General features: G+C 49.4%; 8 protein-coding genes across 8 annotated transcripts; 6 read left to right on the forward strand and 2 right to left on the reverse strand.

Moving 5' to 3' along the window:
• Positions 1-42: 42 nt before the first annotated feature.
• On the forward strand, positions 43-1,845 carry GGI43DRAFT_381499 (major facilitator superfamily domain-containing protein; the record flags this gene model as incomplete). Its single annotated transcript, XM_083203127.1, has 5 exons — positions 43-240; positions 304-401; positions 462-809; positions 876-1,019; positions 1,080-1,845. 5 exons carry the CDS (start codon positions 43-45, stop codon positions 1,843-1,845), a joined length of 1,554 nt encoding a protein of 517 aa, XP_083063653.1.
• A 1,331-nt stretch (positions 1,846-3,176) lies between these two features.
• GGI43DRAFT_381500 (ICE2-domain-containing protein) lies at positions 3,177-4,548 on the forward strand (the record flags this gene model as incomplete). The annotated part of the gene is made up of 2 exons (XM_083203128.1): positions 3,177-3,701; positions 3,772-4,548. 2 exons carry the CDS (start codon positions 3,177-3,179, stop codon positions 4,546-4,548), a joined length of 1,302 nt encoding a protein of 433 aa, XP_083063654.1.
• A 598-nt stretch (positions 4,549-5,146) lies between these two features.
• On the forward strand, positions 5,147-6,485 carry GGI43DRAFT_398907 (Alpha/Beta hydrolase protein). Its single transcript, XM_083205270.1, has 2 exons — positions 5,147-5,826; positions 5,917-6,485. The coding sequence occupies exons 1-2, from the start codon at positions 5,274-5,276 to the stop codon at positions 6,387-6,389; spliced, it is 1,026 nt and encodes a 341-aa protein (XP_083063655.1). The 5' UTR covers positions 5,147-5,273; the 3' UTR covers positions 6,390-6,485.
• A 199-nt stretch (positions 6,486-6,684) lies between these two features.
• GGI43DRAFT_398908 (ankyrin repeat domain-containing protein) lies at positions 6,685-8,592 on the forward strand. Its single transcript, XM_083205271.1, has one exon. The coding sequence runs from the start codon at positions 7,256-7,258 to the stop codon at positions 8,417-8,419; it is 1,164 nt and encodes a 387-aa protein (XP_083063656.1). The 5' UTR covers positions 6,685-7,255; the 3' UTR covers positions 8,420-8,592.
• Positions 8,585-9,625, reverse strand: GGI43DRAFT_398909 (uncharacterized protein). Its single transcript, XM_083205272.1, has 2 exons — positions 9,374-9,625; positions 8,585-9,280 (listed from the first exon to the last, which is right to left on the reverse strand). The coding sequence occupies exons 1-2, from the start codon at positions 9,568-9,570 to the stop codon at positions 8,695-8,697; spliced, it is 783 nt and encodes a 260-aa protein (XP_083063657.1). The 5' UTR covers positions 9,571-9,625; the 3' UTR covers positions 8,585-8,694.
• A 130-nt stretch (positions 9,626-9,755) lies between these two features.
• GGI43DRAFT_301243 (uncharacterized protein) lies at positions 9,756-12,275 on the reverse strand. The gene has a single exon (XM_083201539.1). It carries the CDS (start codon positions 12,047-12,049, stop codon positions 9,944-9,946), a length of 2,106 nt encoding a protein of 701 aa, XP_083063658.1. The 5' UTR covers positions 12,050-12,275; the 3' UTR covers positions 9,756-9,943.
• A 199-nt stretch (positions 12,276-12,474) lies between these two features.
• On the forward strand, positions 12,475-14,882 carry GGI43DRAFT_398912 (uncharacterized protein). Its single transcript, XM_083205273.1, has 3 exons — positions 12,475-12,844; positions 13,132-13,489; positions 13,550-14,882. The coding sequence occupies exons 1-3, from the start codon at positions 12,834-12,836 to the stop codon at positions 14,474-14,476; spliced, it is 1,296 nt and encodes a 431-aa protein (XP_083063659.1). The 5' UTR covers positions 12,475-12,833; the 3' UTR covers positions 14,477-14,882.
• A 424-nt stretch (positions 14,883-15,306) lies between these two features.
• Positions 15,307-21,537, forward strand: GGI43DRAFT_398913 (serine/threonine-protein kinase). Its single transcript, XM_083205274.1, has 10 exons — positions 15,307-16,173; positions 16,284-16,418; positions 16,519-16,548; positions 16,604-16,668; positions 16,728-17,169; positions 17,243-17,570; positions 17,642-18,153; positions 18,250-18,741; positions 18,809-18,952; positions 19,014-21,537. The coding sequence occupies exons 1-10, from the start codon at positions 16,024-16,026 to the stop codon at positions 20,988-20,990; spliced, it is 4,275 nt and encodes a 1,424-aa protein (XP_083063660.1). The 5' UTR covers positions 15,307-16,023; the 3' UTR covers positions 20,991-21,537.
• The last annotated feature ends 120 nt before the right edge of the window (positions 21,538-21,657 follow it).

The raw sequence follows: 21,657 nt of genomic DNA on the forward strand, positions 1-21,657 counted from the left end.
AAGAAAAAAGCAAGAAAGTGATATGCATAATCTTGCTTCAAGATGGCCATTGACGAAGAGTTGAAAATCGATACTTCTCGACAACCTGAGCAGTCGACTCCAAACTCGGATGAAAGCACAACCACGATCGATGCCGAGCCAACAATTCCGACAGAGGTGGAGGGAGATTTGTCGAAGGAACAACAAGGAATACGCAAGCACTTGATCGCGTTGAGCATTGTGCTATGTCAACTTCTTGTGGTATGTGGCAGTTTTGGATTTCAGACACAGAGTTCTCATCTTAACTCTCTTAAAATTACATAGGCTCTTCCATTTGGTTCCGGCCTTTTGATCTCTTATACGATTCCCCAGGAGCTGGGATCTGATCCAAGTCTGGGCATCTGGATTGCTGCTTCATACCCGTAGGAGCCACCTCCTTTATCTAAAGTTGACATGGTTATCTGATTCCTGGCGCATAATAGGCTGACAGAGGCGACCTTTGTCCTTATGGGTGGCCGCGTTGGAGCTGTCCACGGCCATAAGAAAGTTTTACTCATCGGCGGTACCATCTATGTTTTGTTCAATCTGATCTCGGGGTTTATGCGAACCGTCCCGACCATCATCGTCATGCGAGCTCTCAGTGGTGTAGGAGCCGGCATAATCGTCCCCAATGCTATTGCTTTGCTTACAACATCGTTCCCACCGGGTATTGGCCGCTTGATTTGGGTCGGATTGTTTGGAGCCATGGCTCCTGTCGGTGCTGGTGGAGGTTCCATATTCCCCGGCTTCTTTGGCCAGCTGCTGCCTTGGTGGTGGCTCTTCTTCTTCTTGTGCGTGAGAAAAGTATTATTCTTAGAGTGTTGAGTGAACTAGGCTAACAGTGGATGATTATGCAGTGCCATCGCTGGAGCCGTTGTTTTAATTGCCGCTGCAATCCTTGTCCCGTCCGAAGAAGTCACAATGGATCCCAATGGGAAGGTTGACTATATTGGGTCTTATTTCGGCGTTGGCGGTCTCATTCTGTTCAACTGTGCCTGGACGTAAGTACATGACTTTCTTTAATTACAATTTTTCAATACCATCTGTTAACGCTGGTATAGAGAGGCCGCCATCAAGGGCTGGAAGGTCGATTATGTATACATAATCCTCATTCTATCCGTGCTTCACATAGGCCTGTTCTTATTATGGGAGGCAAAGTTTGCAAAGGAGCCAATCCTGCCCCTGTCAGTTTGGTCTGCACCATCCTTTGGGCCCATGCTGCTCTCCGCCTTCTTCACCTTTATGAGTACGGGTATTCTTTTCTACTACATAACACGATGGCACGTTGATATCCGCCACTTTTCCAACCTTCTCAACGCTGCGGGGTTCGCTACTTTTACGGTCACGGCAACACTCGCCTGTGGAATAAGTGCTCTTTGCGTGCGATATATGCCTGCACAACTTGTGATGGCGATAGGCACGGTGTCTGCCCTTGTTACGGGTATTCTGCTGGCGACAATGCCCGTACATCAAAATTACTGGCCCCAGGAATTTCCGGCACTGTTCATCCTGGGCTTTAGTCCTGATTTTATTTTTACAGCTGCGCAAATCATTACCAGCAATAGCGTCAAACGAAACCTTCAAGGCGTGGCTGGATCTCTCGTTGGTACGGTTCAGTTATACGGCTTGGGCACAGGCCTGGGATTTGCTGGCACTATTGAGATTTATACTAATAAGAATGGCGCTGATCCTATCGGTGGAATCAGGCACGCTCTGTGGTTCTCTGTTGCTCTGGCCGCTGCAGCAACACTGATGTGCGTCCTGATTCGGATTCCCAAGGATCAGCGTGAGGGCTGGGACGAAGATGAAGTGGAAGCCCATGCCTAACCTACTTTGAAGCCTTTACCTACTGAAAAGCATGCTTATTCCCCATCAACCCCAGAGACAAAAAGTTTATTGGTCATGATTAATTTTCTCTTAAAAGCATGAGCGAGATTTTGCGTATTTTTGTTCGATGTTTTTGCTTCTTGAACACAGAGACGTTCTCATATACCATTTCTTGTCATCTTTGATATCCACAGATAGATATATATCTAGCAGAAGAACCCTTTAAGGATTTATTAGCTGTAATTAAAATTATAATTTTTTTTTTTTAATGATAGATGATCTAAATTGACTAATGTATTTTATGTTCACTTCGTACTATTAAGCTATAGCTATATGTAGTTGTCCATCGTCTCGCGGTGTTTGCCTTGTGACTGGGCGAGCATACGTAATGAGCATACACAAATGTAGTAATTAAATAAAAAAAACAAGCCAAACAAAGATGATCGTCTTCCTTGGTTAGACCATTGACAACTAATATTGTACTCTTATCTCATTGATGCCAATGCACACTGCTAATTGCTTCATACCACCGGCTAAGTGGCTAGTGCCCTGTAGCTGCAGCGCGCCACACTCGTCATTCGCCGAGCTGATCCCAAGCACCGCCGCATGTGACGTGAAACCGCCTATGGCATGGCATAACATGGCAGCCTTGCTCAACTCTCCATGCATTCTTCATGCATATTTTTTTTTTTTTTTTTTTTTTTTTTTCACCAAAATATCTTCCAGAAGCTCTTCTGCCCTTCATCCTCTGTGTCTCTGCCTTTGGTATTTATTAAAGAACCCATACCCAGCTTCAAAGAGAGAGAGACAGGGTCCTCTTTTGCTCTGTGGCTGCGACCCCTCACGTGCAGATAAGAGGTCTCTATACGCCGATAACGCTGGCCTGCCGAGTCTGGACACTTCACAAGCTTTGGTTTGTCATACGAGCTAAAAATTAAATTATTGGGGTAGCAGGTCGCAGCTGCATCTGGATCGTCTCCAGAACGTCCACAAGACGAAGAGACTCACGGGAAGACGACGGAGAAGCAACTGGCATCCGGGAGACGAAAAGAACGAGCGCAGAAGAGAAGATACGGGGGCCCTTGCGCTCTGCTCTAAGGCTACAGACCGGCGACACAGATGAGTAACCGCTGGTGACGGAGCGATTGCGGGCGACCTGTGCATCTGCCTCTCGGGGATTGTCATCTTCCCAGTCGCGGGGGACTCCGAGTCGAGACGACACGCAATAAGAGATTGGTCTGCTAGCTCTTGGATCTGCACCTGGACTTGGATTTTCAACCGACGATAATACCCGCGGCACGGCACGACCCCTGCCGCCCACAACCGCCTCAATGTGGTGGCCTTTCAGCATCTTCTTCAGCAGCATCTTCCTCTTCGCCATCGTCCTGTCCATCCCCGTCGCCTTCGATGTCGGCGGCCGAGACAGCGGGCTTGCCTACAGCCTAGGCCTGTCCATCTTCTACATCTTCTACTCGGCCATCCGCCTGGCCACGCCCGAGACGTCGCGCGTCCGCTGGTCCATCGTAACCCTCCTGCGACTGGCGCAATGGTTCGTCATCCCGTCGCTGCTTATTTGGGCGCTGGGCAAGTTTGGCGTCGACGCCGATGCGAGCGCGAGCTGGGTGGAGCGGAATCTCGGTGGCGTCTTCCAGTCCAAGAGCACGAGCTGGACTGAATGGATGTTTGGCAAAGAGGGCCTGGTGGAGACCATCATGCTGGGCTCGTGGGATAATGTGCTAAGATACTCTGGGCCCGTCTTCCAGCTGCTCGAGGGCTTCTGCACGCTGCTCGTTATCCAGGCGGCGGGCCAGATTACTCGATGGCTGGTCAACAGAGGGAGGAGCGATACCTGGGTGGTGAGTCTTATTCATGAGTGAAACATGGTTTGGAAAGCGGTTATAGCTAACGTTTACCCTTTTTGCGCAGATTGTCTTGCTTGCATTTTCCGGCTCCATCATTGCCAGCGCCGTCTATTTCCTATGGCGCGTTGCTCAGTTCCCTCAGATCAGCAACGTTGATGCCACTCTCATTGGCGTCACCATGACCACGGCCGTCTTCCTCTGCGCATATGGCATTGGCAGTGGCCGCGGCAGTCCCGTCGAATCGTCACTTCTCTTCGCTTACGTCGTGCTCTGTGTCTATCAGATCTTTACCGACTACCTCCCGTCTGATGGCACCTATTCTACCGAGGACCAAGCTTCATCACAGCCAGAAATCCCCCCGCTTCCGCCCATCATCATGGCCTCGTACTCTACCCTACTTCACATACTCAGTACCCTACCTGGCGCTCTACATTCTTCGCTCGCCCTATTATACGCCGCTTTCCAGACAATCACGCCGTCCGTCATCATCTCTCTCGCCTACCGGCTATTTGTCTTCTACTGCGCCACCCGCATCATCCCATCAGTACGAGATCTAGGCGCCCGAGCCATGATGCATGAGCCTGATTTTGACGAATCAGAAACAGCGTCAATGTTCCTGAGCATCCTAAGCTACTTCTCACCAACAATATTGATATCGGTCTACACCAGCCTGTTGTTACAACACTTTTCAACGAGCGAGGGGCCAGACGGCTGGACACTCAGGGGCGGCGACGTGGGTGGCAGCTCTTGGCGGTGGGTCAATGTAGGATTGACCATGGTGCTGTATGGAATTGAGTTGTCTTTAAGCACAGATGATCAAGATCATTGGAAGGTGGATTGAATAACACAGGATAAAAATCGAGATTAAGATAGGAGAAGGAATAGTGGGGGGTGAAACCACCTTCACCAAAATACTTGGCTTTCGCAACGGCTAGCCATTCTACAAATAAAAAGGAGGGGGATTCACAAATTAAATCGCCAAGGAAGGGGATATACCTACAGGGAGAGGCGGACTCCTGTTCCGTGTACGAGGAAGAAAATGCGGAGTTGTCTGCTCGGTGAACGAGAAATGAAATCTTCTGTCCTTGTCGTCTACAGTTAGTTAGCTATTACCTCATTACTATGAGGTAGCATATAGAGCGAGCAAGTCTTTTTACGAGCCTCTTGTTAGACAGCAGTATATGAATAAATTTTATACAGTTGCTAAGAAGATTAATAGGAACAACCAGTATATTATATGAGAATGGCTACGTTGCCGAGGCACTGAGAAGAGAGGTGCTCGGCAAAATTGCCGGAATACTGACATTAATTGATCTGAGCTAAGCACTATGTAGATCTAGTTGCCAAATTGGGTATTATTTTGTGAGGAGGAAGTCAAATCGCTAACTAAAATAGGCTAGGGCGGATTCTTTTAGCCATTTGAAGAGCATCAACTCTTTGCTGTAGATCGCTCGTTATAATATTATGGGACTTCACTATTAAACGCAACTGGCTCCAGCAACACACTCAACTTCCCCCTCTTTCATCTTTCTTCAAGTTTGCCGCGCTGTAACAATTATTATAAAAATGACTACTGAAGAAAAAGACAAGAAATATACCACAAAGGGCCTCCCGCCCCCTCCAGATGTCTCCATTATCACAATGCCCATGGCCGGCCTCTTGGTCGATGTCTACGGTCTAGAAGAGCTTCCTGCATCATCAACGCCGGTTACATGCCTGTGGCTCCTTCATCCTCGGACACGAACGAGGGCTTCTATGAATGATATTGCCAAGCGGGCAATCCACTCCTGGAACCAGAAAGGCCAGGCGAGAGGGCTTGTGGCTTTGGCCTTTGACATGCCCAATCATGGGACGAGGATGGTAAGCGCAAAGGCCAACCTGGCTTGGGATGAGGGTGAGGGCAATGAGAATCATGGTATTGATATGTTTGGCCTGGTGAAGGGTGGTATGAGGACCATGAGCGGATTGATGGACCAGGTGGGAAGCTATCTCGGGAGAGAGGTAGATGCCCATGTGTGTCTGGGATGGAGTCTGGGAGGACATGCAGTATGGCAAGCGTGGTTTGGAGAGGAGAGGATAGATGCTGGTGTGGCTATTGTAGGATGTCCAGATCTCACAAGTAAGTTTTTCCCCCAGAAATGAGGCGCATTTCATATCTCTATAAGTAAGAATGGAGGTTTACAGTTGCTAATATTGATGGTATAAAAAGATATGATGGCAAGTCGAGCTAAGCTATCCAAGCTTGACTGTGGCGAGACTGGCTTCCTGGGGAGCAAATACTTCCCCGCTGATTCCGTCGCTACGGCTGGCAGGTTCGATCCTAAGGGCATCCTGTTCGGGACCAACACCATTCCTGCCCTGCCGCTCTCATCGGCTGAACAGGACCGTCTCCGAAGCATTTTAGACAGCCGTATCCGGGGCAAGAAGCTACTTTTGTGCTCGGGAGGTGCCGATGAGCTGGTGCCATATTCCAAAGGAGAGCCTTTTATTCGGTTGTTAAAGGATGCAGCAAGTGGATGGTATTCTGATGGCGGTGTTGAGGTTGATGATAGGGTCTACGAGGGCGTTGGACATAGATTTGCGGCGGATATGGTGAATGATGCGGTTGCATTTTTGATGAGGGTGGTGGCAGAGGGGCCAAGACAAAAGAAGAAGGAGGTTGAGAGCCGAGCGAAGATGTAAATTGATAGAAGCATATGCAATAGCCTTTCAAAATTTATAATTGCTAGAATTCTCTAAAGTCTAGAAAAATAATAGAAGAACTCTATGAAGCGAAAAGGATTTCACTCAGCTTTTATAGCCTCGCGAGAAACACACATCTGATTCTGAAGGCTGGGTCGTAGCTCGGTTCTTGCGTAGGATAAAATGTCAAAATATCCGATATGCGCGATCTCAGTACTATGGCTATTGGGGTTAAGCTATTCCAGTTCACATTATTTATGCAGCCGCGAATCGCCAATTAAAAGCGCATGGTAAACGACAACATAACCAGCATCGTGTTATTATTTGCTTTGGCAGCGATTGACAATGTGGGATTTCTCAACCCTCCGATTTGTCGCTTTATCGGATTTCCACCCCTCTCATTTGATCTTCACAAACACATATTATGATGATCGAAATGAAGCCGCGCGAAAGACAAAGGAAGCCTTGCCTGCCGCTATTGTTCTACGATGGGATGAGAATGAAGTAACGGTGTACTGTCCGTTTTGCAATGGAATGCACAAGCATAGCTTTAATCATTTTTTGAATGATGGAAAGAGAGTTCAAGATGACGATGGGCGTTACATTTACGATGGCCCGTCTCCCACACGATGTGAATCCAGAGTTTCACGTTGCGACCAAATTTATGGGTTGGAATATGTGATAATATTCCCATTCGAGGCTGACACCAGAGTCAAGAAACTATCTTATGAAATTGAACAACTGCTCGATAAGGATGGAACAATACTAAAGGAACAATTTCGAACTATTGGTCTGGACACAACGATTATTGATCTTCTTGAGGAGCGCGAAGGTTGCCCACCAGATGAGACCCTGAAGAGCGCAAGATGCGAATAAAATTAGAGGCTATGTCTCTAGAAAACGGTTATTATGAATATAGCGATTATGATATCACATTCGACATAGAGGGAGAAGGTGTAAAAAAGACTCAGCGTGCGTCAGTCTGGGCAATGTTCTGGGCCAGTTCTGGAAATTTAAATAACCTAAAACGAGTGTTGGATGGTTCCCCTTATAAAGATGGGCTTCTCCGGTTCCAAGATAAGGATGATCAATCCTTGCTTAGTCTGGCGGTGAAAAATGGACACAAAAAAGTTGTGAAATATCTTCTGGAAGCTGGATCTGATGTTGATGTGACCGACGCCAAAGGACGAACCCCCCTGATGGAAGCTGCCCTTTGGGGACATCTTAAAATTGTGAATATCCTACTCGGCGCTGGCTCCGACGCAGCCCAAAGAGACCAGCGCGGCATGAGGGCAGCTGATTTGGCAGAAGAATCTGACAGGAACGACCTTGAAAGACATAAACGGGCTTTAAAATACTCAGAAGACCCTTTTGTCAAGAAGAGGGATAGGAGGTTGATTCGAGCATTATTGAAACATCTGGAACCGACAAGTATCCCCAGAAAATTCCCCGCTTCCGATCTTGAAGACGCATACTTCTACAAGTCTCCTCAAGACGGAAAACTATCTCTCATCATCCCCGGGCAAGAACAAAAAACATTGAGTCATAATAAAACTGCAGCTATCCTCCTCCGCGGCGATTCGCTCCTCAGTGGCTCGATTCCACCAATATTTGCTACAAGCGGCTGGTTAGGTCCCAGTAACCGCGAATTTCGTCGATCAGAAGAGGGGCTAGAGATGTTGAACCAAGGCTACTGGGCGCATGAGAGTCTCCAGATCGCCAAGAATATTGGATTTTCTTTTGAACCGCATGCACTCGATGTCCAAGGCGGCTGTCCAGGAATTTACAACGCATGTCACGCGGAGGCTCAAGCGATGTGTTATTTCGTAAAGAAAAACTACATCTTTCGCGATTATAAAGGCCAGAGCGATGTGGATGATGACTTTCTCCAGTTGTTTATGCTGCAGCCAAGAAACCGTCGAGCTATGGTTGTTGCAAGCAAGGACCCATGCTCGTCTTGCAAAGATCTAAGGGATTGGATTTTTCAACGGTTAGGTATCTGCTTCATCTTCGCAGAACTTGTGAAGTGACAAATACGGGGTGGCAACTTCTTTCAAAGCAGTGTCCGTAACATATATATACAAAGAAAGCTGATATCTCGCGTCAATGAGCAATCTGCACTGTATTCCATGCTCTTTTATGCTGTTTCATAAACTAGTGAACCTTGCAGTAGAAGCATCTGTAATAGAGAGTTGTTTTCTAATATGTTCCAATGCTTCCATTTACGTAATTCTGTTAACTCCAGATATCAAATGCTGTCTATAGAATAATGAAGAGTCTCGATTCATTCATAAAATCAAGGCCATTACCATGGCCGAGGCGCATCATCCACCAACGACTCCATCTCGCCTTTCCCTTCCGTAACCAAACCCCCTTTACCAGAGCCATCTACCTTCTCTTCGAAAACCCCTTGCCATACTGCCCAAGGATTTCTCTTCGCTCTCTTTCCAGCCAATTTTTCTCCTCTGCCATGAGGATCAGCCGTCCATTCATCCACCGCCTGTCCTACACCTTTCATCGCAGCTTCATTGTCGCCACTAATCATACCAGGTGGATCGATGCCCAAAAACTGTGTTCTTTCAAGCGGAAATCCAATTGCGGCGCAGTGGCCGTCTATAAAACGAGGCCTCTTGAAATCATGAGATACAATGGTTAAAGTGCGAGGCCAGGTGTGGAAGCGTGTGTGGAATAGAGTGAGGCTGAAGAGCACATTATGGTATGAGTCTAATGCACGGCCTTCAATGAGAATTTTTGATGAGATGACTTCAGAAACTGTGTCTGGCGTTGAGTTAAGCTTGTTGACGAAGCTGTGGCCGAATAAGTTGTGCGCTGCAGCGAGGTTGCTGTAGCTTTGGGCCTCGCTCAGAGTAGTCTCCTTACGGGTTGGGCCGCTGTAATTGAAGGATGTTAGCATCGTTGCATATATATAGAATAATATGTATAGTTAACTACATATAAATGAAAGATCTTATTGCATCGCTTACCCTGAAAAAGCAAGCACGCTATCATCGTAGCTATCGGCGAGGAGCTTCACTCCTAGTTTAATGTGCTCAATAAAAGTGTCCGTCTCGCCGCGCTGAAAATCAGCAATGAGCCACTCATCTTCATTGACGCCGTTGGAGGAACCGCCATTCCAGATACCGTGGCAGCATACGACTATAAGACGGCTGGGAATAGCCATATTATTGTGAGTTGGTGTGTTAGAAAATGGTGTTGGCACTGCTGGATTAAATCCCTGGGTTGGGCCATGTAAGGAGGGGCTAGCGTTTATGAGTGAACGGCTCCATTTACTCAGTCACTTCTAGTTTCTATACAATCGGGGAATGTATCTTACAATTCTTCAATATTATGGTTTTTTGTACTTAATTTCACTGTTATCATTAATGCATATCGCTTGCGCCGAAAAGTTTTATTCAATGTTGAATTTTGGGGTTATTACTACATGTCGTATTGCAACGCAGACGACTATACAGGCTGTAAGCCAAATAATATACATACAAGGCCGCATATAGATGCCCAGCATTTCCTTCTTTTTCCAACTCACTACTCCTCTATCAGGGTTTGTCAGCTTCAGAGCTGACACGGCCCTTTGTCAGCTTGTCAACAAGGTCATGCGCCTCCGTTGCAGCCTTCTCCTTCTCATTGTCGTTATGACGACTTTTTCTCTTGCCAAATCGCGAATTTCGTGCCTCTATTTTGCTCTCTTCTTCGGTTGTTATTTGATCAGATCGGGAATCGAGCCTGCTCTCCGAAGAAGCAGTGGTATCTTCGTGTTGTTTACTAGCCGTCGTGCTCGCCTCTTCGTCATCGGGAAAGGGGAAGTTTTGAACCTTGGGCTTCGCGGGTCGTCCAAACACCTCTTCGTGGCTCATAAATTTTTTCTCGGGTGAGGCAGTATAGCCTCGGAGCTTGAACATGGCGCTATTAAAGGCACCAAGATGTTCCTGGTGGTGTCGCTTGAGTGTCTCCAGGCTAGCTTGTAAACCCGAAGGATCAGCGCTCGTGGCCGCGACGGCTGGCTCCTGTGCCAAATCCTTCTCCATGCTCTCTATGGCACTGCGATAGCCTTGAGCTTGTTTCTTATGAAACTCTACCTGCTGCTGCAGGCTGCGTATTCTCTCGGGAACAATGGAAGATTTGGGCTGACCCCCGTGTCTCACCGCTTTAAACGCAGTATTTCGTGTCGGTGACAGGTACCAGTGTCTCCGGGCTTGCTTAAACTCTCTAGCCTCCTCAGGAGTCAGCGGCCTCTTTTGTGATAGCTGGATATAGTGCCAAAGCTGTGCGGCTCCAGGCCTCCTCGTCTTGGTCTTTCTCTTTGGCTCAACGCCATCCAGGTTGTAAAAATTTCGAATCATGTATAAGCTTCCTGTAACTACGACTGGGCCCTCTCCAGCTTTTTCGCAAGCCCATTGCACGCCCGAAGCAATCCGTGAATCGCCATCGTACAGCTGGGATTCATGGTTGACAATAGACTTGCCAATCTCACGACCAAGCTCAGCGGGAGCCGGGGGCGGCTCATTAGGACCAGGAAGATATTCAACAAAGGCAAAGTTATCTTGAGGCTGTACCAAGGTAGAGATGACCTGTGCAAAAGGCTTGGATTTGCTGGCCGACAAGCCCATGACCCACGAAATCGGTTCATCACCCTGGCGAATCTGATGTTGCACATAAGTGGCCAGTGCTTCGGCGCCGAGCAGATTGTGAGCACCGTCCACGAGGATAGGCTTTTCGCGACGACCACCGGTAAGGCCAGCCACTCTAACTTGCTCTTTTCGCCCAGAGGGGAAAGGTTCCATTGCTAGTAGTTTGTTGACGTCGATTTCATAATTTGGGAACAGGTGTCGGAAGGCTAGTGTAGCGCAAAGAAGATTCTGTTTTTCGTAGTCCTCCAGTTTGAACCGCTCAGTATCCAGGTTGGCCAACAGAGGCTCTCCCTTCCATGATGGGCTGATCTGAGTACCTATACTATTTGCATGCTGACGAAGAACTTTCATGACCGAGCTGGGATTGGTGTGATCAACAATGCATGGCACGCCGGGGCGCATGATGCCTGCCTTGACCTTGGCGATTTCTTCAATGGTGTTGCCGAGATATTCCTGGTGGTCCAGATCGATCTTTGTGATAACCGTAACTGATTTTTGTCTCATGATATTGGTGGCATCTGTGGCGCCGCCCATGCCTACTTCGACCACTCCGTAGTTGACATGCATCTTATCAAAGACACGAAAGGCTGCAGCAGTTTCAAGCTCAAAGGGAGTCAGGTTTCCAGGGTCCTCTCCGGCGGCAAATCTCCAGCCAGATGCAATCCTCTTGAACTTGTCTTCGATGTGCTTCACCTCCATCTCATACATGCGGCGATTGACGTACAGGCCGTTGATGGTAACGCCATTGTGCCTCTCTGGCATAGCAGGCGATGTGTACATACCATGGCTGATGCCGGACTGTCTGAAGAGCCCCGAGATCAAATTGCAGACAGAACCCTTGCCATTGGTGCCGCCGACATGGACTCCCAGCCAGCCCTGCTCCTTAGGCACGACATGGCCGATGCGCTCCAGGCCTAGGCGGATGTTGCGATTGGCTGATGCTACCTTTTTCTCGGCGGGCATGACAGCTCTTATGCGAGCCAGCGCTCGATTAACCTCTTTGGCGGATGGCATGAGAGAGACATTCCACGAGGCGAGCAGCTGCAGCTTTTAAGGGATGGGAGCCGGTGTCATTAGGCGGAGAGCGCCATATAGAGCAGCAGTTTGCGCGCCTCGCCGAGGAGACGGATGAAAGAAATGTGAGACGAGGTGGGAGTATCAGAGCACAGCAGCCAAATCTCAAAATCTAACACGACTGGAAATCTCACCATCCATCTCCACCGCCCGCCCACTCACTCAATCCGATCAGCGCAGAGAAGCACCCGCCACAGCTGATTGTTGCACCAGCCACAGCTGATAGCGATAGTCGCAGATTGACACAAGTGTGGCTTGCGCGCCCAAGAGTTTGCTGCTCGGCGTCCCCTAGCCCGCAGCCCATAGCGCCAAGCCCCATCCACTGTCCCAATGCAGCATGTCTCTCTAAGAATAGGCACCCCAGAAGCTGCTACCTTCAGCCTCTCCCACGTTTATTCAGCCTTTTCTCCCCGTTCATTTCTTCTACAGCCGCCGCCATCAATCTTGGTTTCCATCAAACCATCCGTCGCTCGCTCGTCATATACTCTTGTTTCCATCTCCTCTGCGACCTGCAGTCGATTGGTTTTTCTTCTCTGCCGCTGAAAACGCGCTGCCGGGAGGATCTGCCCCTGCACCGCCATCGTCATCGCTACTGGGGTCGCTGCGCCGCTGAAAAAGCGCCTCCATCAATAATCCATCAAAAATTTTGTCCCCTCTACGCAATTGATACTGGCCTCTCGGTTATCGCCTCTTTGCATCCCGACTGCAGATATCCGTGTGTGCCATGGGTCTCCCGTGAGTTTTACTTTTTCAAGCCGCTGCTTGGGCCAATGGCTGCCCATGCGTGCGCTCCTCGTCTTTTGTCTCTTCTGCCTGCGCCTATCGCGTATCATGTGCAGCGGTCGCATCGTCACTCGCCATCGCAGCGCGCCTTCATCGTACCGAATATCTGGCCGTCTTGTCGACTAGATCTTCGGCCACGCAGTGAAATCATCGCATTCATCTTGCCTGATATTCTTTGCCTCTCCTTTTCGTTCTTCGCGTCGCAGTTGTTTCGACTAATCCATCCGCCGCCATGACAGACTCTTCGTTGCGCCTGTTGAGACCGACGTACCCGCCAAACAGGCCCCAAAGCATGATGTTCTCTCTCCTGCTCGCTCTGCCATCCGGCGCGCAGCTTATATAGAAAGGCGCGATCGACGATACCCCTACAGACGCACTGCCGAACAGCCGAGTTCTGCCCCCGGACGTGAGGCGCTGAGAGATGTGACCTCTGGGGGTGAACGGCCGAGGGGCCGGCTGGAGGAACAGATGAGCTCCCTATATGGCGGCACTTGGCATAGTGTTGACCCTCAAGGGAGAGCAGAAGAAGGCGGCCAAGAAGGCGACCTTGGGTGGTGGAGCTCGGATCTTCGACCGCGGGCCAGGCATGCACGCATCGTAAGTTGCTCTCCAGTCGCGTTCTTAACTTTGATAGATGGCTAACATTCCCACGCACAGGCCGTGATAAGCAATCCTAGGCGCAGCCGCAGCCCCCTTCCCGCAATGATTGGCTCAGTATTCCCTGGTAGCCTCGTCTCCAGCAGCCGCCTCCCCCCACCTCGTCTTCTCGATGGAGGACTAGAAAGGATACCTTTCGAAACGTCAACGTCCCTCGACGACGGCCCTCAGGCATCCACTTCAAACCGGTACAGATCTCTGCGCAGAAACCAGTCACGAATGTACCGAGCCTTGCTGTCTGGGCGCACCTTGCCCAACGACCGTCATACGCGCCCTCCGGTTGATGGCCTAGGAGACCGCGATAGAAGCCTGAGCCCGGAGGGCTGGGATACATTGCGCTCAACGCTGACGCCCGATCCACAGCCGCCCAGCGCAGGCTCTTCGTTTGCATCTGCAGCGGCTACTCACGGCGCAGGCCCCTCCAACCCTCCTCCAACCGCTCCAGAATTGCCTGACGAGGCCATGGACCCTGCTTGCGAATCCGGCCACGAAAATTCCGACGACGAAGATACCTATTTCGGATATCCTGGATACCGTGGTATTCGTCGCGCGCACCAGCGGATCAACCAATTGATCCCCGAATATAATTTGGATGGCCCAACTGATGGGCCACGTGCTCAACGAACCGAGTCTTCAGGGTCTTCTGGACCTGGGCAGACGTCGGGCGATATTCTAGCAAATCATTATTCCCAGCTATTGTTTGGCCAGACCTCTCATGCAGGATCGGAGGACGAAAGAAGGGCTGATCGGCTCCGACCAAACCGTGAAGGATCCGCGGGGAGTGGACCCAGCACTCACACAGGAGATGAAGAGTGGCTAGGCATGCAGCGAATCGTGAGGAATCTCGCGGCGAGAGAAGATATCCCAGACGAATGGTGGGCTGGGGCTGGCCTCAATCGGACACTACCTCGAGAGGGGCCAAACTGAGAGATTCTCATCCGACAAGCATTATTCATTCGTAAAGCAAAGCAGTGTGGTTTGGAAAGCGCGAATGCTTTCATCTTGCTGCTAAATTTTCATTTATTGGCTCATGGCTCATTTATTGATTCGCTTATTTATTTGTTTGTTTATTCATTCATTGGCTTTTTTTTTTTCTATGTCTTTCTCTCTCTCTTTCATCATCAGCAGGGAAGAGAGTATGAAAACAACAGATTGGATGTTGATATTCACGATGTCAAACGACATGTATGACTACGGTAATGGGTTTGGGAGATAGCGGGAAAGGAAAGCGTTTTAAAAGTGTGATGATACTGGCATTATATATATCGAGGGCTCAAAGAAGCCCCTCTCGCCAAAGGGATACAATTAATAAAAACCCACATGATTGTCTATGCTTATTGTCTCCAATTTGTTTCACATGTGTGTGTTTATCAACTTTGTTTACTTTGCATGTATCTGCTCTACTGTATATGACATTTTGAGAGCTGAAACACCAGGCCGTTACGTAAACACATCTTGTGATGCTCACAGCAGTACTATTTGGGCTCTAAACTTTGGTTAATATGCCTAAGCGGAAACTTAGAGATCCGATTAGCCATTTTCGCGCATCGATGATTTGCAAGCACGAGGCTAGAGGGGGATTGGATGGCCTCAGAAGGGTATAGAGGCATCATTGTAGGTAACATATCAGATTCTGGGCCGCTCCACCTGGTGATAGCAGGCACTGGGATCCATAAGTATAAACTCAAGTGTAAACTCTGTGCTCAACGATGGAGGGTTTTAGCGGTGGTTATTCCAGGGTTGATTGGGACCATGTGGGGTTGTTGACTGCTGCCATCATGTCAATGTTCCCTCTAAGCAGGTGGTTTCATCGTGTAAGACTTGCGGATTGTGCCCTTTTCAGGGCGCTGCGCCAGCTGTATCAGCGAGGGCTCCATTCAATCAACACTGGCGGTGGTAGAGGCTGCACCGGCCACTAACAAGGCTCAGAGCACCGCCCTTAGGCGGCAGCTATCTTCAGAAGCTCCCCCATAGGTACCCAAAACCAACTCCACAGCTCTCGTCCAGAGCACCGGAATTGGGGACCGCAACTCGACGGCACGCGCTCTTGGGCAGATCCAATCCGCGTTCGCTCTCGGCCTTTTTTCTTCCTCCTTCATCATCTTCTTCTCCTTGTCCATCTTCTCTCTTCATCTTCCCCTCCCTCTCGCCGGCCTCCATGCGTGGGCCTCTTTCCCTGTCGCAGCGATTCTCCCCCGCCGCCTTTTCGATGAATGCCGCCCACCTCTGAAACAATTCGGGCGAATGCGAGCGATACACGAAGCTGCAGACCCATCGGCGGGCATGCCATCGACTCCTCTACGAACCATTTCTCTTTCACATCGCCACTCGCTACGATTTTGCCTGTCGACGAGGTAGAGAGTGTGCTGGCCGCGCAGATCAACGAGAGGAGGGGGAAAATACAGCGGCGTCAACCTGTGACCCTTGCAAGGTCAAGCACATAGGACAAGTGGCAGAACAACAAAGCGAACGAGATGCCGGCAGAGAACATTTATCCCGCTAGCAATGGGCGGTTCGCAGGAGGGCCTCCTCCGAGAGAGAGATCCTCTACTCAGTCTACACCGTCACGCAAAGAGAGGGCAAGGGAGAACGCAGCGATGCAGGACCCAGGGCTGAAGGATTATGTATGTGCCTCCCCTTGACGCATATAATGGCAATTCGAATTAGCAATGGTGCTGGGATGAGGATATGCCTTTCTTGTGAAAGTTATAGAGTTTGCTGACTGGGAAGATAGCGTCTGGGCGAATGCCTTGGAAAGGGAGCCTTTGGGTCGGTGTACAAGGCTTTCAACTGGGGCACCGGAGAGGCTGTTGCTATTAAGCAGATCAAGCTGACGGATCTGCCAAAGAGCGAGCTGCGGATGATGGAGGTAAGTCTAGGACAACGTGACAAGATCAGGATACCTCTCTACTATTGCATTATACATATCTTACTTGAAACTTGCGTGATGCTAATTGTGTGTCTACCAGAGCGAAATTGATCTGCTCAAGAACCTATTTGTAAGAGCAAACCCCTTCTTATCAGGGTATATTGAGAGAAGCTAACCACGAGAAGCACGACAACATCGTCAAGTACATCGGTTTCGCCAAGACTGCCGATTGCCTCCACATCATTTTAGAGTAAGGAAACTTGAGACCCTCTACTTAGGTATGAAATCAAATTGACGTCATTTCTTCAGATACTGCGAAAATGGCTCCCTACACTCGATATGCAGAGAGTACGGCAAGTTTCCTGAAAATCTCGTGGGCGTCTACATGACCCAAGTTCTCCAGGGCCTTCACTACCTCCACGACCAGGGTGTCATCCACCGTGACATCAAGGGCGCCAACATCCTCACCACCAAGGACGGGACGGTGAAGCTTGCCGACTTTGGAGTCTCGACCAGCACGCTGGCTGGCGGCCAGGATAAGGAGGCGCAAGTCGTAGGCACCCCATACTGGATGGCCCCCGAGATTATTCAGCTATCTGGTGCCAGCTCCGCTTCAGATATCTGGAGCGTTGGTTGTACCGTTATCGAGCTTCTTCAAGGCAAACCGCCTTATCACAACTTGGCAGCTATGCCCGCACTATTTGCGATTGTCAATGATGATCACCCTCCACTGCCTGAGGGCATATCAGCTGTGCGTCTTGAGCATACCCTACGCTGCCTGAAAGGTAGAATGAGATCGTATGAATACTAACTTGTATAAATAGGCTGCCCGAGACTTCCTTATGCAGTGCTTTCAGAAGGACCCCAATCTCAGAGTTTCAGCTCGCAAATTGCTGAGGCACGCCTGGATCGTAGGATGCCGCCGCACCGATGCGCCTGTCTCGAAGCCGCCGGCCAACTTCAATGAGGCCGTCGAGGAGGTCAAGCAGTGGAACAGGGCGCTGAACTCTTCGGGAACGTCACTTCGTACATCCATCGGCTCCGATGGCCCGTCTCGATTCTCCAGTGGAACGCCAAAGGGTCGCCTGAGCCTCGCCAAGCCAAGGCTCAGCGGGGGTGTGGGTGCGAGTGCTTTTAAGCTGGCCGAGTTAGGTGCGTTGGCATTCCTAATTGAATGATGCTTGCTCAAAGTGGTTAAAGCTGACATTGACATTGTAACTCAGATGATGACAACTGGGACGACGACTTTGCGACAGCAATATCTCCCAGTGCTTTGCAGCTACCGCATCTCAGGCCGCAGGATAATTTTGGGGGCCTTCTTTCCGCTGACAAACTCAAGGCTTTTGCGTCGGTCAATGATCTTCGGAATGATGTAAATAGCTACGACGAAGACTTTGAAGGTGATATGATGACCATAAAGGGGCCAAATCAGCAGGCCTACATCGAAGCACAAGAGCAGACAATTCGGCCAATTTCAAGAAAAGCCATTGCACCAAAGCTTCCATCGCCGCCTAAAATGCTGCATCAGCGATCCAAGTCGAGCATGGATCCAGCAGTGGTTTCACCCAACCTATCTAAAGCGAAATCCCCCCCGAAATCACACTTTGGGAACAAATTCGAGCTACCCCCTCGTCCTGGCGCCATGTACCGAGAACAAAGTTCTGAAGACTACTCCGACCTCTTCTCCGATGACGATAGTGTGTTTGACCAGAAGATTCATCAGGCAGTCCGGAAGGTGAGCCCCCTATTGTTATATCTTATCTTCCCCCCCTTTAGTTTCGCATAAACTTGACGTGCTAGTTACGCTAACAATGCAATGCGTTTATTTCAGGGTCTTCGTCAGCCTGATGCACCTCAGCTCTTCCATCCATCCGATCTTACCAGCTTGCCCCGGTCAATGCAGGCAGCAGACGGGAGTGTAAGAAAAAAGGGCCCCTCAAGGCCATCAGTTCTCCCCGATCGTCCCATGAGACGTACTCGCTCCTCTATCGAGATCCAGAAGTTCGCCGAAGATGATGACGAGGACTTTTCCGACATTTTCGGGCCCGAAGAATCAATAGCTGAAAGAGAAGAAAGCGAACGAGGATCCGAGGAAGCTGGCCTTATGCTCATGTCAAGAATCTCAGGAAACTCTTGGCTGGGCGATGAAGACGACGAAGATGATCCCTTTGCATCCATGGATCCTGGATGGGATGAGATGGATATGGACGCAAAGATTGCGCGAGACAGACATGCGCGCCTCGCAGAGAAAGTTGAGGAACTGGTTGGTCTTTTGAAGATGACGGAAGGCGAGGAGTATTTGGCAGATCTTGCTGTCGAATTGGTAAGCTACATCAGATGGCGAGCGCTTTATCGTTCAGGTGTAAGTTGAGCTAACCAAGAGAATCTAGCTGAATTTGCTCTGGGAAAATCCAGATGCCAAAAATTTAATCATCACTGCTCACGGATTGCTCCCTCTTTTGGAAATTCTGGAGCCTTGTACAGTCAAGAGTAAACACCACCTGATTTATCATTTGCTTAGACTTGTCAATACGGTAAGGCTTCCCTCTGGATATATAAGATACACTTTCTCCATTCTAACTTGAAAATATATAGATTATCCTCGACGACGTTGAGATCCAAGAAAACTTGTGTTTCGTTGGTGGTATACCCATCATCACAAAATTCGCTGCTCGCCAGTACTCCAATGAGATTCGCCTTGAAGCAGCTGCATTCGTCCGCCAAATGTACCAGACCTCGACTTTGACTCTACAAATGTTTGTTTCAGCAGGTGGTTTGAACGTTCTTGTCGAATTCTTGGACGAAGATTACGATAGCTCTCGAGATCTTGTGCTTATCGGCGTAAACGGCATTTGGAACGTGTTTGAATTGCAAGGCCCAACTCCTAAAAACGACTTTTGCCGTATTTTTTCGAGGAGCAAAATTCTTTATCCGCTGGCGCTTGTTCTACACCGAGTTCTCGACGAAGAAGGTGAGGATGAGTACAGTGAGCTTATTGAGGGGCGTATTGTAAATATATTCTACCTCTTCAGCCAGGCCGAGAATTACGTCAAGGAGGTAGTGGCAGATCGTCAGGTGCTGAAGAGCGTCCTCAAAGATCTCCGACGAATGACGCCGATGCACCAGATTACCATGCTCAGATTCATCAAGAATCTTTCCATGCTCTCAACAACCATTGAATCACTACACTCCGCTGATGCCATTGATTGCCTCATCGACCTGTTAGGCTACAGCATGAAGAAGAATCACAACCACCTCCGCGAGATCTCTAATCAGGTTCTCAACACGTTGTTCAACCTCTGCCGGCTAAGCAAGGAACGGCAGGAAGACGCTGCCGTTGGAGGCATCATCCCGCTGCTACTGAAGATTATGAAGACAGACCGGCCACCGAAAGAATTTGCCCTGCCGATTCTCTGCGATATGGCCCACTCCGGGTCAAAGGGACGACGGTACCTTTGGCAAAACAAGGGTCTCGATTTTTATGTTTCCCTCTTGTCTGACCAGTACTGGCAAGTCACTGCGCTGGACGCCATCTTGGTGTGGCTACAGGAGGAGACAGCCAACGTGGAGAGCCACTTGATGGACAACAATTTCTCACGCGCCATTGTCTCTTGCTTTGGCACCAATAGGCTCAACGCATTTGACTTTAACCTGTTGGAGCCGCTGATCAAGCTTCTGCGACTAAGTCCGGGATTGACAGTATCGCTGGCAAAGCCCGAAATGTTTGCCGGCATCACGCAGCGGCTGGGACATAAGAAGGCAGTAGTACGGCTGAACTTGCTACGTCTTGTGCGTGCTATTATGGACGTCTGCGAGCCAGGATTTCTCGGCAGCGGAGACGGCGCCAGGACGCTCAACAGTGCCCAGATGCGGTCTCTCATGGATTCGATTCAGATCTTGGCAGAGAAAGATTCCGCCGTGCTGGTTCGCAATCTTGCTTCAGAGCTGGTTAAGTCACACTCTTCCTACCCGCCTCCGGTAATGATGATGAACCAGGGAATGGTGTCTTCCACGTCGGTCAACTTATCCGCCTCCAGGCGCGGGTCAAGGCACAACACAAACTACACACCGGTGGGCATGCAGTCCCCGATGTCCATGACCCCTCAGACGCCAACGCATAGGAGTAGAGGCAGCAGCAATGTAGCGAGCAATGCATATATAGAGGTTGCTGCCAGCCCTCGGCGCTCAGGAGCACTTGATCGAGACAACGTCATATATCGACCTCACAGCCGAGAAGGACCTACAAACTATCCTCGGCGTGTGAGCAACGACTCGAGCTCAGCGGCCAGTAGCGGTGGCAGCAGCTCCGGCGGTTACGTGCCAGCCGTGAAAAGCAGACTTCCGCGAACGCCACTGGCAGCGAGCATACAGGGCCGCAGCAGCGCGGGAATGCTCAGGGGAGAGTTCATGGCCCCCATGGTTGTCCGCAGCGAGAGCAATCTGAGCGGCAGGGGAGAGAATGTACCTCGACCGAATAGCAGCAATAACAGCGTGGGGATGATTTCGACGCCGAAAGCGAGGCATAAAACGTCTTCGTCGTCGATTGAAGTCATGAGGCAAGCAAGTCGATGAAGCGAATGTGTCTGACCTTTTCTCACTGCATTTGTTTACCAAGTTTCCCACTCAAATCAAAAAGAACATGACGAAAAATGGGAAGATGATTCTATGGTCATCAGAATCTACACACATGACTAAGAACGATCAGCATCTATTACGATATAATTCTTTTCTTTTTTTTTTTCTTAAATACAATGAAAGCAACGAACGATAATGAGGCAAGAACGGAAGGAAAGCAACAAAGAAAGGCGGGAGGCAAAAAATAAATGAATACACTAAAATTATTATCAAATGCTAGAGAGACGAAAGAGAGAGAAAAAGAGGTTTTTGGCAGTTTTTTGGCTTAGACACTTAACGAGGAGGGAGAGGAGGAATAAACCCGAAACGCAAAGGGGGCTTTTATAGACCACAAAACGGATTGGTTTGGTCTTTAACTTTTTCGCTTGCATGGCTGCACTGTGTTGTCAATCAAGATATATAATTACATATACAGACATACATATACACACGCATATACACTACCTCAATGACTAGCATCATTTAATAAAGAGCTATTTTTGAATCTTGGCGGTAGCCGATGCATCTTGATAGAGGGCCATCATCGTTATATATGACGAAGATGATACAGGTACTGTTGACTACTATACGCAATTCACTACTTGACATCACATCGAGGCACCAG

The sequence above is a fragment of the Trichoderma evansii genome (assembly GCF_050947405.1).
Source record: "Trichoderma evansii strain SZMC 28006 chromosome Unknown GGI43scaffold_4, whole genome shotgun sequence".
Taxonomy (NCBI): Eukaryota; Fungi; Ascomycota; class Sordariomycetes; order Hypocreales; family Hypocreaceae; genus Trichoderma; species Trichoderma evansii.